The sequence below is a fragment of the Gadus morhua genome, chromosome 23 (genome assembly GCF_902167405.1).
Source record: "Gadus morhua chromosome 23, gadMor3.0, whole genome shotgun sequence".
NCBI classification, from domain to species: domain Eukaryota; kingdom Metazoa; phylum Chordata; class Actinopteri; order Gadiformes; family Gadidae; genus Gadus; species Gadus morhua.
Window position 1 is genome coordinate 14993071 of NC_044070.1, and position 15109 is coordinate 15008179.

At 43.3% G+C, this 15109-nt stretch overlaps 1 protein-coding gene across 1 annotated transcript; it reads right to left on the bottom strand.

Annotated features, from left to right (window-relative positions):
* Positions 1-439: 439 nt before the first annotated feature.
* On the bottom strand, positions 440-14721 carry zmp:0000000991 (mucin-5AC). The gene is made up of 5 exons (XM_030348564.1): positions 14437-14721; positions 11178-11278; positions 10815-10953; positions 7632-7677; positions 440-6979 (listed from the first exon to the last, which is right to left on the bottom strand). The coding sequence occupies exons 1-5, from the start codon at positions 14538-14540 to the stop codon at positions 2108-2110; spliced, it is 5262 nt and encodes a 1753-aa protein (XP_030204424.1). The 5' UTR covers positions 14541-14721; the 3' UTR covers positions 440-2107.
* Positions 14722-15109: the final 388 nt, after the last annotated feature.

The window sequence follows — 15109 nt, forward strand, 5'->3', positions numbered from 1 at the left end:
TGTAGATTAAAAGCAAACGTTTAAAATGTTCTTTTACTATTAAATTAAATGTTAAGATTATGTATAGTTTCAGGCCTCTTAATTAATGATTACATTCTGTTAGCCTACTCTCAAAAACGTCCTGCACCACCTCCGCTTTTAGTGGCTAAATATGGGCCAACCTATTTCTGTCAATGCAGATCAACCGATGTGGCGGTGTCATTTGAAGACTCAATCTTTGTTCCTGTAACAGAGTTGGCATGCAAGCATATTGACCTATAGTCTGCAAGTGGTTCCCAACCGCTGACTATAGGTGTAGGCTATAATTAAAGTGTTATCGAGACCTTTTGCAGGCGACCTAGTATGCAAAACGGAAAAATTAAAAGAATAAACATGCAGTTGCTCTGCAGAGTGCCAGCACTCCCTTTATACACACAAATGTACTGGTAGAAGGCCATGGTCACGTGGGAAACAGTGGAAAGAAAGTAAGCAACGCTGCTTATTCCCCCATTGTGTTTATTAAGCAAACCAAATTAACACAAAACATATATGGGCAACATTGCAATTGAACATTTTATACATAAGATGGAATTAACTGACACTACTCAAAATTTCAAATATTTAAAAAGCCATAATGTGGAAATTTAAGGGGACGTCACACGGCTTATACTGCAAAGTACCTCATCGTTTTGAATAGTTTAAATCTTTTTAAAACAATTTATTCCACGTGATGCTACATAAACTGTGTCTATTTTAAGAATAGAAGCAGCCAGCAGTACCCTCGCGTACCACAGGATGAAAAACACTGGTATACAACACCCATTAGGATGAAGGCAAGCAGAGCACTAGCGGCTGCATCACGACTGGCCTTCCTCTACAGATGGTCAGATTCATGGCATTACACTATCTTACAAACAAACACAGAGGTAATTTACAGGTCACCAGACTGCGGTAGTGCTCAGAGTGAAGTCCTGCAATTTTCCAACAACATCTTGTTTTCCAACTTTTCTGGAAAACAAGATTTGTTGTACAATATAAACCACTGTCCTATGTCCGCTGATGTTTCAATTTCAGATTTTCTTTCCTCTATTAAACCGTTGTTATTTCTTTGACTTGTAACTTTGAAGTAGGCTATACAGTACGTATGAAAGGGTGCAGCATTACATTTTCACATAGACTTTGAATAGGCCCCAATATAGTGCTAAATTTGTTACACCCATTGGTAACATTTGCTGTAGTTAAGCCCATTAGGTCAACACCCAATGAAGCCACTGACCAAGTATGTCAGTCTTAAAATACAGTATGCACCATGGCATATGAATTTGCTTGGCTCGAAAGCATATCACAATGGACACAATATAGCTCACCAATGATTCAAACACTAGTAGGCAGGCACTGGTGGGAGCTCAAGGTGAGAGCGATTTTTGGGTGAGTATAGACACATCAAATTAAGATGGTCAAAAGATAAAACTAGACTTTGACAATTCATTTACAAAGTTAAAGAAAAAAATGCAAAACACAAAGGTTTGATAAATTTTTAGTAAAAAAAATAAAAGCAGAAATAGAAATCTGTATTAACAACATTTAAATATAAGGCTAAAAAAGATCTTACTAAGCAACATCACCCATCAATATAAATTCATTCCTAATCTTTTGATATTCTTTAAGGCCAAACTATTCTTATGAAATTATCATTTAGCACTTGTTAAAACTGATATTTTAATTAGCTTGTTATTGTATACAAAAATATATATACAGTTATTATTTTTCAGCAAGTAATATTATATCCTAATATAATACAATAAAGATTTTGAATACACAGTACCCTAGTATTTTGGAGTATTATGTGGGTTCAAGGACTTGGATTGTATCCTACATTGCAAAATCAAGATAAATAAGTACGAAAATAGCATAAATTATCACCAAAGCATTGTCACACTTTGATCATATGAACAAATCAAAAAACATAAGCGTTTCGTTCCAATGTTTGTTCAGATACTCTTTACCCGTTCCCATTTTTTAACACATAGATTCGACACACATTTGAAATCTTATCCCATCACTTTGATTCAAAGAATAAAAATAGTTTAAGATGAGAGAAAAGGCCTTAACGCAGCAACATGCTCCATTACAATGAACTCTCCTTGTCGTCGTCTTCTTCAGACTCCAGGTAATACTCATCGTCCGTGGTCGAGTCTGAGCTGCTGTCTGAGGATTCGTCAAAGTCTGAGAGGCTGGCGACCATACCCCTGGTGGGCGGCATCCCCCTTACTGAAAGACTGTCCCTGGACGCGGCAGGGGACAGAGGGGAGGACCGACGGGGGGGTTTGCACATCAGCAGGGATGCTGGGGATGCCGGAGACGGCGGCGGGGTCAGACCACCCTCTGAATAAAACTGGAAGAGATCAGTGTTCCGGGACCTTGGACCTGACGGGCGGTCTTGTGGTGAAGTTGTTGGACTCTGCCTTTTAGGTGGACCGTCCTCCGAAGACCAACAGGACAGGGATTTGAGTGATCGAGGGAGGGACTTCGACCTCATTTCGCCTGGCCTAGACGACAGTCGATAGTTGCTCGTGCTTCCCTGATCGCCCATGCTCTGGCTTTCATACTTTGATGTCTCTGCTGGCTCAGAGAGGTCATCCACACTCAGGACCCGCAGCCCCTTTGAGATGCGCTCCGAGCCCTGACGCCGACTGGAAACCACCGAGCTCACGGAGATAGAGCGTCCGGCGTCGATGCCATACTTCAGGTCGGCACAGGAAGAGTAGGACGTTAGGCGTCCCTTCGCTTGAACCGGACCTTCGGTGGATGGACTCGTGGACATCTTCCGCCTTGCGGTACCCAAAGGACTGACCGACCTTCCCCTCTCATCAGGGGGCGTCTGCTCTTTGGGACTGTAGAAGACACTATCATTTATCTCAGTGCCTGTGAGATAAGGAGAGATTGGAGATGAGGAGAACCGAGCGAAGGGAGCGCGAGGCCTGTTGTTGGAACTAGCAGACAGCGTTGTGGGGGCAGAGTCCCCCGGTGACTGCTTGCAGAGATCGGGATCCTGACATTGAGTTTCGATAGGCATGCTCATTTGTCTTGGGCTGGCCCTTTCCTCCTTCGCTTCCCTTTCTGTAAATGGGTGATTTGAAACTAAAAACTTGGTCTGAGCATTTATTCCAGGTGTAATGTGAGAGGAACTCGAGAAATGATCACTGCTCCTATTACACAGCCCTTGTTTTGGTACGAGAGTAAATCTATTTTTTGTCCATCTGTCCTTTTCCGTCTCTCTTCTCTCTAACTCCTCAGCATTCGTGTCCCCAGGTATGTCCATCTCTTTATCCCCTTCTAACGTATCATTACTTTTCATGGTGACGTCACTGTTGTTGCCGACACTTGATCCACTAATAGATGGTGTCTTAGAGCTTTGGTTACCCTTTGGAGAACGTGTGAGATCATCAGAAAGCATCCCCGCAAATTGTCGTCTTAATTTACTGACGCCTTGGTCCATTTGGGTAATTCCCTTGGATGCATGTTCAATTGCTGCTTTGTCTGGTACAAAACGTGTTTCCTGATTAGCAGGTAAACTGTCCCCTGGTCTACTGGTGCTTTCATTCCTCCAGGTAGGGCCTTTGCTGTTTGTGCTGCTTTTGTCAGTCGCTGTAAACAGAGGGAATGAAGTGTCCTTTGTGCTGCTTGTGTTGGCGTTCTGATTCAATGGATAGTATTGATTACCCCCAACCCCACTGGTTTTGGGGCTCAGCTGAATGCTCGGTTTCTTCCCAATGGAGAACCTTGTTTTGCCCGTACACTGAATCAGAGATCTGGGTGTGGTATTGCCCGGCGAGTCCGTCGAATTACCTTTAGAAAGGCTGTAAACAAGCGTTTCAACCACACTCAAACACGCAGTAGATGGGGGGAGTGTTTTATCCTGTAGTGTAGTCTGCAGCGAGAGACGCTCTGAGCCCATAACCGCTTTGTTGTCCTCTTGTGACGAGCTGGGGGTTTTGTAACTCTGCTTCCTGATTTTGTCGTCAGCTTCTTTTAATCTCAAACCTTCATATTTCAAGCCCTCAGGCAAGACAGGTCGGTTTGGGAAAGGAAGAGGTACGGTTTGTGTCGGGGAAATAGGGTCTGGAGAACGCTGGGACTGGGTTAAGGTTCTGTTTGCAGCTGGGTCGGGCGATAGGGCACTGGGTCTAGAGAGAGAAGATGGTGAGAAAGTCTGTGGCTGAAAGCCAGGAGGAGATGTGGGCAAAGGGTTCTCAGCCTCCCCCTGGGGAGAACGTGCAGACTTGAGGGAGGAGTAAGGTGGAGAGCTATAATGTTGTTTATAGCTGAAGTCTGGGGGAAGAGAGAGCGGAACGTAAGACTGCCACTGGTTAGCCCTGTCAGGTGACCTCTTATCTGGGCCAGGTGATGGGGATAACCCCCCTGTGTGTTCTGAGGTCCAGTCCATGGGGCTGACAGGGCTAGCAGACACAGTTTGTTGACTTCTCTCTTCACTCTCAGCCTTTCCGCTCGTGGCCTTGGGAATTGGCAAAAAGACAGGTGAGGATCTTGGGACATCAGCTGAATTGCCTTTTCTGAGGAAAGAAAAGGTAGAGGGACTTTCTAAGCTATGAGGAGATCTAGTTAGAGGCGAAGGGCTGGTCTTTAGTGGTGGGCTTGGGGTAGGTGGCAATGAAGCCTGGCCCATGTCTTCAGACCTTTGCAGATCCACTGAGTCCTGCCATGTCACCCTTCTCCGACCCTTGGGGGATTGCTTCTTGGAAGAAGAAATGTCCTGGCTTTTAAAGAATGTTCTCTCTTTTTTAGATAAGGAGGATTTTGGGGAGGGGGAGGGGGAGCATGAAGGGGTGGGAGTCACTGGGGGTGTTAGGAGAAACGAGGTGCCAATGAAAGGGGTTGGAGATGTGGCGGTGGGGACTTCCCCAGGGACAGTGAGGAGCACGGAGGAGGTGGTAGATGGGACAGGAGTGCTGGAGGGGTTGGGGGGAGAGGTGGGAACTGTGAGTAGAGGTTTGCAGTTTGTTTTAGAGGAGACTGTGGCCTTGTATATAAATAAGGCCTTAGGATGCACATGCTTGCTTATGGTGGGGTAGGTCCGCTCGAAAACAAGAGGTGTAGGTCTTTTGTAGGTGCAACGGGGTAATGCAGTAGATTGGAAGCTAGCGTCTTGGCTGGAGGCAGGTTTTTGCTCACGACAGGTCGGAGTGTCGTTGGTGTGGATGGATTGATTTTCATTTAGAATCTTAGGGGAGGTGTTTTCTGAAATTGTACAATCCATATAAGTAGGGCTAGTGACTGGTGAAGGGGTAAGTAGTGCTCTCTGGGTGTGTGCAGTTAGATGGCTTTTATCCAATGAGTAAACATTTTGGTTAATGATGTTGGCTGAGGCTTTGTTTACATTTACCTTGTTAATCTCAATTAGTGAACTATGCGGCTGCTGTGATTGTTTTTCATTCAAATTGAAGCCCTTAGACTGTGTGGAGAACGTGTCTGACTGCTGGCCAGATCTATCCTCGGCATTGCTTCGCCTGAGAGTTTCTGGTCCTCGTGGTCTATTAAAAACAAGGGCATGTGTGCCTAAACTAATGGCTTCAGCTTTGGTATGCTCCGCATGATTGGGAATCTGTCTGTTTAAGCTCCTGTTGTCATTTGGCCTCAAGGAGGCCAAGTCACTGTTTCTATTACAGGGTGTAACTAAGGGCGTGTGTGTCTCATGTCTGTTATTGTTGATTATGCTGGCAGTGTCTTTGAAACCAGGCTGCACACCACCTTCCTGAGTCACTTGCTTCCACCAGGTTCCTGACCTCAGTGTAGTGCCTCTTGGGAGATCCTGACCCTTCAGTATAGTGTATTGCTCATACTGGGTAAGCCTGGCTGGATCTGTGTTATTGTCTGAAGTACTAAATTCTTTTTGTGGGCCTGGTTGATTAGTGGAGATGGGTTTCTGTGGATGCGAAAAAGTCGGACTTGTCAGACTGTCTGTCTGGGAAATGTTCGGTCCGTGAGGAATGTGTGACGAATAGGGGCGGGGCATCCATCGTTGTGTTGAGTTGTTACTGGGTGAGGTAAAGGAAGGGTTGAGATTGGATGAGACTGCAGCTCGGTCCCTGTTTGGACCGGTCAGAGATCGGCTTCCCGTTTCTGACATGGATGGGCTCTTCCAAGTCGAACCGATTTTCCTAAGAGAAAGAAGGAAGCCGCTGGTGGTTGGTTTGGAGCTTGGTTTAGCCAGGGGACGCTGATGAGCCCCTGGCGAAATCCTTTCATTTGTGCGTAGATCCAATGAGAGGGAAGGTATCGGAGGTGGTGTTTTCTCCTTTGGGTAACACCCTACTGTGTCTCTGTTGTCTAGAGTACGTGAATCCAGGTCGACAGAAACCGTACGTGGCGTGAGCCGCTTTGTTGTGAAGTTAAGGTTTAGGCTTGAGGGCCCGCTGAACGAGGACCAACCATCAATCTTCCTCCTGTGGCCAACCAATGGGTCTTGAACATGAGGTCCATCTCCCAAATCCCTCTCGCCACGGAAATGCCTGTGGGGTTCCAGAAACCGATTGTGGACATTTTGAGCGCCAGTGTTCGGACCATGTGCCACATTTTGTGCTTCAAAGTCCTCTGAGGATAACCCTTTCTTAGTCCGCTGGTTCCGTCTGCTCCAATGTGGGGCAAGAACTGACACCATGGCTGAAGACAGCATAGCTTTGTTGGTCTTATTACACCCCACAAGTTGGTTTGGAGTCTCAAGTCCTGTCCAGTTTGACTTTCTGTCTTCCACCGAGTCCACTGAAGTATTGTTCAGTTTGGACACAGGTGGAACAGTGTTTAAACTCCCACGGTCGTAATCGTACTCTGGAATCTCACGGAAAAAGGTGTGAGTGGTTGTTGATGAAACATAAGCCGGGACTGCTTTCTCTTGGTTGTTGATGAGGACTGATGTCTTCTCTGATGGTTTCAGGCCTAGAAATTCTTCTAATGAGGCTCCGGGGGATGCATCGCCATGGTCCTGTTCAATGAAAACAGAATAACAATTTGTCTTCAACATGTACCAAAATGAAACATCACTGTAGAAATTAACATTAAATCTGATCCCAACTTGTTTACCACACATCCCTCAAAGCTATTCATAGCATGTATAAAATAATATCAGGTTAATAGTTTTCACATGTCAACATCAGATGGAGTCACTCGACAAAGGACATGCAGAGAGTATACAAAAACGTTTTGTGGGATTTCAAATATGCAACAATGGCATTCGTATAAGCCATGTTCCCATGACTCGGTAACTACAATGATTTAGGCGTGGACAAACAGGTTATCGAGAAAAGAGCGAAGAAGATATTTAGAGGGAGGCAGAAAACAAAGGTGCACACCCTGTACTCATAACATCACCAAACCGTTTGAGCAAACAGATTAATGAGATTGATTAGAATTGTTTCGTCAGGATATTTTTTTCTTGATTTTCAAACAATACATACCAGGATATCTTATCTATAAAAAATAAATATCATGTCCCCTTTGCACTGGGACTGAAAATAAACTGTGAACAGTACATTTAAATTTTGTTTTATTTTCATTCTATAGTGAAATCGACCAACCACCCTATGGCATTATTAGCTTCCATTATATTTAATAGAGGTTGGCTAGTCTATGCTTACCTGTAAGCTCTTGCTATAAGGTTCATTTCTCAGGGCTTCGTGGAAACTAGTAGAGCAGGGAATAGAAAGAGAAAAAAACATTGGTGGTTAATGACAGGTGGCGAGATATCTCGGTTGAAGAGAAGCCTGTGTTTGTGGTGCATGCAAGTTCAACTGTTCTAAAAAAAGGTAAGGTTAGGTCAGGGTAGTTTGACCCAAATGTGTACCTTGAACACTGTAGAAGTGAATGAATACCGTGGAAGAGAATTAACAATAACTTAATTAAGTGTTGTATCCACACAATGTAGAGACATGTAGATAAGTATTCATATGCATTCAATGTCAAATGCTATTCATGGCTTTTATCTGCATTTGAAAAGGTACACCCAGGAAACATGCAAAAAAGAAAAACATAACTGATTAGGGACTTCTCAGTTACATATTAGATAAAGTACTTCCTCCATTGGAATGGGTTTCTATTAATGGCACTGAATCAAAAGTGATGTCAGTCCTGAAATATGTTGAAAGGGAGTAGAGAAAGTACACATTTTCAGCAGCCTTTACACTTGAGATGGGTCTGTAGGTATTTGAAGAATTGGCCGAACATTTTTGATGAAAGAGCATTAGAGTGTTTCTCTTCACATATTGTCCCACTCTTGTCTTACTATACAACCATATTCCTGACAGAGGGATTAAAGGTCTCAGGTGTCTACCATTTACCAAAAGAGAGTTGCCGAACAAGGAGGACGACATTCCTGCCATTGCTCTTCCTATCCCACTTTAAGTCCTCCCGCCCCTGCACCACGGTATTCCCACTCTTCTTAGTGTCATTACAGCACACAAAATTAAATAGTAACTTTATAGGTGATGGGCAGACAAACACACTATACACAGACAGACACACACGCACACACACAGACACTTTCACTAGCAGAGGTGTGAGTTATGTCCATATAAGGTGATGTTGAATGGTGTTTGGAGCCACAGGCTGTGGCGCTGGCGCAGTAAGAGAAAGTGTGCAATGGGTGGAAAGGTCAAGTAGAATGTGAATGATGTGGTGGATGACACCCACAGAGAAAGTTAGGTCAACAACCTAACATTTATAAGACTACCGTCACATCTGACACGCCCTGGCTCACACCTCGGTATGAAATAATTGCATTTATTGTCGTTAGAAAAAGGGTGTTCAGTGATGGCCACACAAGATAGGCACTGCTCCTCAACGGCGAAGAAAGAAACCAGTCACATAGAACGCACACTCTGTGACTCTCCCATATGCATATTTGTCCTGAAATATGTGTGCTATAAATATGGCATTGGCTCTGTGCTTTATTATTCTGGTGAAGGATTGTAAAATCCACCTGTTCACACACGTGCATGCAAATGTATACGCACGCAACCACACACACATACACGGGCAAGGTTTCATGGCCGGGAGACCAATTAGCCAATACATGCGTCGCTGCAATACTGCTGTTCCTTCGGAATACTTTTCTTCCGTGACCAAGCTGAGGTCAATGGTAAACCCAAGCTCTTATGTCTTATTTGGGTTCATTATAAATAGAAAACATATTCATATTTAGCAGTGTTTCCCCTATCATTGTTCAGGCCTGGCGGGCCGCCAGGCCAACGAGCGCCCCCGCCAGGCCAACAACCGGCCAAAAAAATGAAAAGAAATGAAAAAGAGAAAAAAAAAAAAATGAAAAAAAAAAAAAACTTTTTTTTTTTTTTATTATTATTATTAGCCATAATATCATAACCATCCAAGCTCACCACCAGCTATCTCAATATGTATTGGTGCTTTATGCTCCTGTACATGAAATTAGTTTATATTAAATCAACTTTGTTTTTAGAAAAACACTGTTTATTCTCCGGCAGAAGAACTATACCATGAACCGATCGCGTAAATGCGACGTCTGATTGGTTCAGCCCGCCGTTGCCATGGACATTTTTACCGCCCCCGCGAAACACTAGCCTCGTTCTTTATATGTCCATAACTTAACCAACTTGTGATGGCTAAGCAAGTGTTTTATTTGGAAATAACCAACAAATACTCTAGCATCCCGTGAAAAATGTATAACAAATCACACCATCAGCTCTTACCACCGGGCCTAAAAAAAATTCTAGGGGAAACACTGTTTAGGATACGCTTTTATCCAAAGAAACCCTTCACATCATGAATACAGGTTATTTACAGCAGTGTGGCCTTTCAGGATTCAACAGTCTGGAACCTTTAGTCTGGAAGTGGTCCACTGTAGCATCCATACTAACATGGCCTAAATGTGAAATCATCACTATCAAAATAATTGTGGTCAGTAATAATAGTCATATTCATAGGATACATAATAATTATAATCAATGAAGAAATATGCTACTCTAAATTCATTGTAATAGATTTTATGAGAAGACCTAAAGTTGTAAATGTGTCAGGTAGCCATTCAAGAGCATGTTGTTGTCCAATTATTTAACTATGCAGCTTCACATGCAGGCCGCTACAGTATAGACAGAGCTTTGGGCCTCGGGAATTCCTCATAGAGGGTTTAAATATGTGCCTGGGTTCCCCCCTTCCCTGAGTACCAGGCATGCCAGAGGAGTCCTAGGACTCGGCTGTGAGCTTGAACCATGCTTCTTTCATTTTAGCTCATAGTGTTTGAGCGCTACAAATCACACCATGCTCTGTGATCAGGATTACACTTAAGCGAGTTCAGAGAACGTACTCCACTCACTCATCCTTCAGACTGCATATCAGTCAAAGTGCAGTGTACCATGGCATATCCATCGGGTTATTTGTTGTTAATTCATTCATAAATCCATACATCTGCTCTCCATTCATCATTCCATCAACCTTTGATCAGCCTTTCCTGCAGTTTATTTTTATTTGCATGAGTGAGCGTAGGTTTTATCCTACCATGCACACCTGTATTTTCTTTCTTTGTTCTTGTGATTGCTATAAATACTTCAAAATGTCTTTATTTACTCTTCAGTCTTTTAGCTGATGCTTTCCAAAGAGAGAAATACATTGAAATGTCATTAATGAGCAGGCAAGGGGAGACCTTTACAGGTTGATTTGGATTCAAACCCAGAAACCTGCAGCCTGGGTTTGAAATATCGTAGTCCGTGATATATCCAGTCCCCTGTGTGTTATCGTTTCAACCATGCATTGTTAAGACATAAAATAAACTGAATGGTTTCCCTGCTGCTCACCTCGGCGGGTAGGGTTGTGGGACGGTGTCTCTGGTAGCAGGGAGGCCCCCCACGGAGGCAGGTGTTGTGCTTGGCGGAGCCGAAAGTCTACAGTAGAAGGAGGTCACGTGGACCACGTTCACTGCCCCGGGTCTGTGCTCTGGGAAAGGACGGCAACAGATCCTTTAATGAGTCAACAATGCTCTTTGAACTCAAAAATGTGATACATTAAAGTTACGAGTCAATTTGAGACATTGATACACCCAAGGGGAAAATATTGTGTGTGTGTGTGTGTGTGTGTGTGTGTGTGTGTGTGTGTGTGTGTGTGTGTGTGTGTGTGTGTGTGTGTGTGTGTGTGTGTGTGTGTGTGAGGTGAGGGCTGACCTTTGTATAGCGTCTCAGTTTGGCACTCTGAAGGCTCAGTCTTGTCACCAAGGTGCTGCTCCCGCAGAATCCCTTCACAAGTCGTCTCCTCTCGTTGGTCACTGGAAAACACGGCCAATAACAAGTATGAGATGGTGTCCCATCTTGTCCCAAACAAACATGTTATAGTTACAATCCTATGGGTCTTTCTCACCTTTCGAGACTGTGTATTATAGACTATATTACAGGATGAGCCTGATCTCTTTGACCCAAACGGATGAACACAGAGAGACCAACTGTCGACCGTCTCCATGGGTGGAGCCATTCTGGGACTTCTCCAGTGTATCAGTGCACACAAGCTCATCAGATAAGGATGATTAGATTACATAAGACTCACGATTAATTTCTGCAGCTTGGCATCATAGACTAAACTCAATCTAACCCCACCTCGGACAGGTAATAATAACACAAATCTGCCGACTTGTTGTGAAAGAGTTGTTAAAGTTGTTGAAGATAAATCCTTTCCTGTTATACGTAATTATTATGAATAGACTATGTGAAATAGTAACAAGGACAGTACAAAAATGTAAACCGTAGGTCATTTGTTTGTGCCATTTTCCCGGTGGTCGCACTTGTGTGATGCAACGAAAGCATCGCCATAAATTATTTAGCTCCATCCCATCACTTTCTAAATCTATTTCCTAAATTCCAAAACACTGCCCTACCCTGTCCACACCCAGTGCATGACTATGATTTCACTCTCTCTTGCTCTTCCAACTGAATGGGCAACAGGGCTCTGGCTCCTCTCGCTGTCTCCACCTTTGCCCGAGGGGAGATTGCCGGGCCTCATTAGAATTATAATGTCTGTTTTGATTTAAGCCCTAACATGACTTGACATGTGGTTTCGGATTAAAACACAGGGAAGGCACATCCCTTCGAAAGTCTGCACACCTGAAATAGGCATGCCCTTAACTGTTTTATTACCCGGCACCCGCCCTCTTCACACAGGTATAGCGACGCGCGTTGTATCATGGTTAAATCATTATATAAGGATTTGATTGACCGGTAGAGCACGAATAAAGCTAGTACATGATTTGACCATGCATGCATCATTGAATTGAGTAATGTAATACACTGGTTCAAGTCGAGCGTCGAGCGAAAAATATTGGTGCACTCCTGAAGAGTTACTGCCATGGTTTTAAAGTGTTTAAAATCCTGTTCTGCCATCCTTTGTCAACATTGGAGGAACTTTAATCCATGTCTCTCTATGGCCCACTACATCTGGCATGCTCTAACGTTTCCAGGGGCTTGACAAGGAGATTTACATAATACTGTAATTGTTTCTTTTTATAAAAAAGTGATTACGAAGGCACTGGAGAGTTAACACTACATTAACAGTCAGTCTTTGGACAAAAATTCATTCCCCTTTTGGATCTCTCTAAAACTCTACTTCCTTATATTACATTTTTTCTGATGGTTTTAATTAAATTCCCTGCAATAATAAGATCAGTGATTCCCAACTGATTGAGAGGGCAATATCACGGGGTTGCAGAGCTTATGCTTGATCTTTAGAAGGGAAACCCATTAATTAACATTTGTTTCATCATACATTCAAGGTTCAATGATATATTGAGTTTAGCCCCAATGTTCCAGCTTTTCGTTTGCTAAATGATTTATTCTGGGTTGGTGAATTAATAACGAAAGGACACTAGTGGGTCCTGAGGTAAGACCAGTTGAGAACCACTGAATAAGTTGGTAGCGTCATCTATGCGTGTTTTTCAACCTGTGGTACGCTTACACGCTTACACCGCTTACCACAGTTGCACATGGGATTTTATTCTTGAAATAGAAAACTTATATTAATGGAAAATTGTAATTTAATTTAAATATATTATCAATATTGCTCGGTAAATATATATATAAAGATTATGGCTCGTTATTATTATATATGTTAATATATACCATTGGTGTTTTGTGTTAATTTGTGTTTGTGCCTAATGTTTTCTTTTGCCGTGTTGCCCTGTTTTTCTTTCCATTGTTAGCCACTGGCCATCGCCTTCTTGAAATAATATTTGTGTATAAAGACCTCTTTTGCTCTTTGCTCCGATGGCTTTGCATGTTCTGAGCTGTTTCCTCTACCACTGCATGTGCATTTCGAAATCTTTTATACTTGGCTATATGTTGTCCGCGAAAAGTCCTACATTCATCAGTATTTTTCCAGGGGTCTCTAGGGTCTAAGTACACCTGACTGAATGTCTCACACACATACGCTCACACACACACACACACACACACACACGCACACACACACGCACACACACACACGCACGCACACGCACACGCACACACGGCCAGTTATGGACCCATTCCTGTTTCATTTCAGTCCGAATTTGTCTTGTCTTGTTTGAGTCTCTTGTATAGAGCCTCTTGTTTGGACAACTGTCCGTGCGTGCCTCAGCTATATCTGGCTTTTATAGAGGGAGGCGGCCAGAGTTCATCCTTGCCAATGTATTATATCACCACAGGAAGGCCCCCACAACACCCACTCTCCTAACGAAGCTCTCAACACGCTTCGTTTCTTGCCAGGCCTGAAAATCATGGCTGAGACAAAGTGAGACTTGCTCTCAGGTTGCCACTCCTTCAGCAGCTGTCAGCCTTCTTAGAGGATATGTTTATGTTTTAGCCTGTACAACGCTATTTAAGGTTATTACAAGCCATTCAGCTCTGCACATGCAGAGCCATCGGCACAAATCTTTTTTTTTTTTAATATATATGTAATTGCTATATTACCTAGACAATGCGTGGTTGTCGAGATTGTAGGCACATGTGTAAAGAGTTTCGATCACAGTGGCTTTTAATTGCAAGAAATACAATATTTGTTTTCAATATTTGTTTTCAACGCCACAGGCAGATATCATATTCGCGTAAACGTAGCACTGAAATTAATTTGACACACACACAAACACTGATATCCACGCCTGCCACGTTTATCCAAAAATAACCAATATGCAACCCTTGAAACATCACACTACAAAAACATTCTAAGTTTACAGCCACTGTGGCGAACTGCGTGTCCTCAGACAGCTCCCCATGACGGCCATGTCCATATGCTAAACTCGCAGAGAAGAAAGTGGCCGCATAACTAGAAAGACCAGGAAATAAACCCAGAACCAAAAACGGTGGGCCAGTCGAACAAATAGCGATTTGAATATTGAAAATACTACTCTGAAACGCATAATAGGATAGAATAGGAAAAACCAAAGAAGGCTAGACAACGTACCTGATGCTGCGCGTCGTCCCAGTGCTCGTGCCCGTGTGTTTACTCTCTGCAGACTCGCTCGCTCGTCTTCTTCCTCCCAACTTTCCCGCGTCACTCGATGACATTCTCCTTCAACCAGTCATCTCAACCGGAGGAGCCCGTTCCTCCGTGAAGCCCAAGTCCTCCCAGTTCACACCGGGCAGGCTAGGGGGAAGCCCAATTGAAAGCAATGTAGTCAGTGGCGAATACATTTGACTAACATGCAAAAAGAATACCACGCAGTCATTTCATTTGAACGCTCTGCGTGGGACCGGTGGTTTGGACCATGGGGTCGAGAGAAGTCTAACCCGCCCCCTTTTGTTGAAACTTTCCCAAGGCTGGACAGGTCTTGAGGACAGGTGCAGCCATGCACTCTCTGGTCGATGTGTGTAGTGTTGCTTCGATAATAATTAATTCGGAGGTTATCTTATAACGATTTGGGTTGAACTGCCATTACAGCCAATATGTCATTACTTAAAAAAATAAAAAAAACATTTTAATTGCATACTTCATTGGACAAAGAGCAATTGGGCCTATTGCAAATAGTCAACGCAAAAATGCAGAAATGTAGAAAAGTAAAGGCGTTCTGTCATTATGATAGGCTAGCACATTGATTTTTATTACGAGTTGGAATCATACAATACTCAAGATTGAC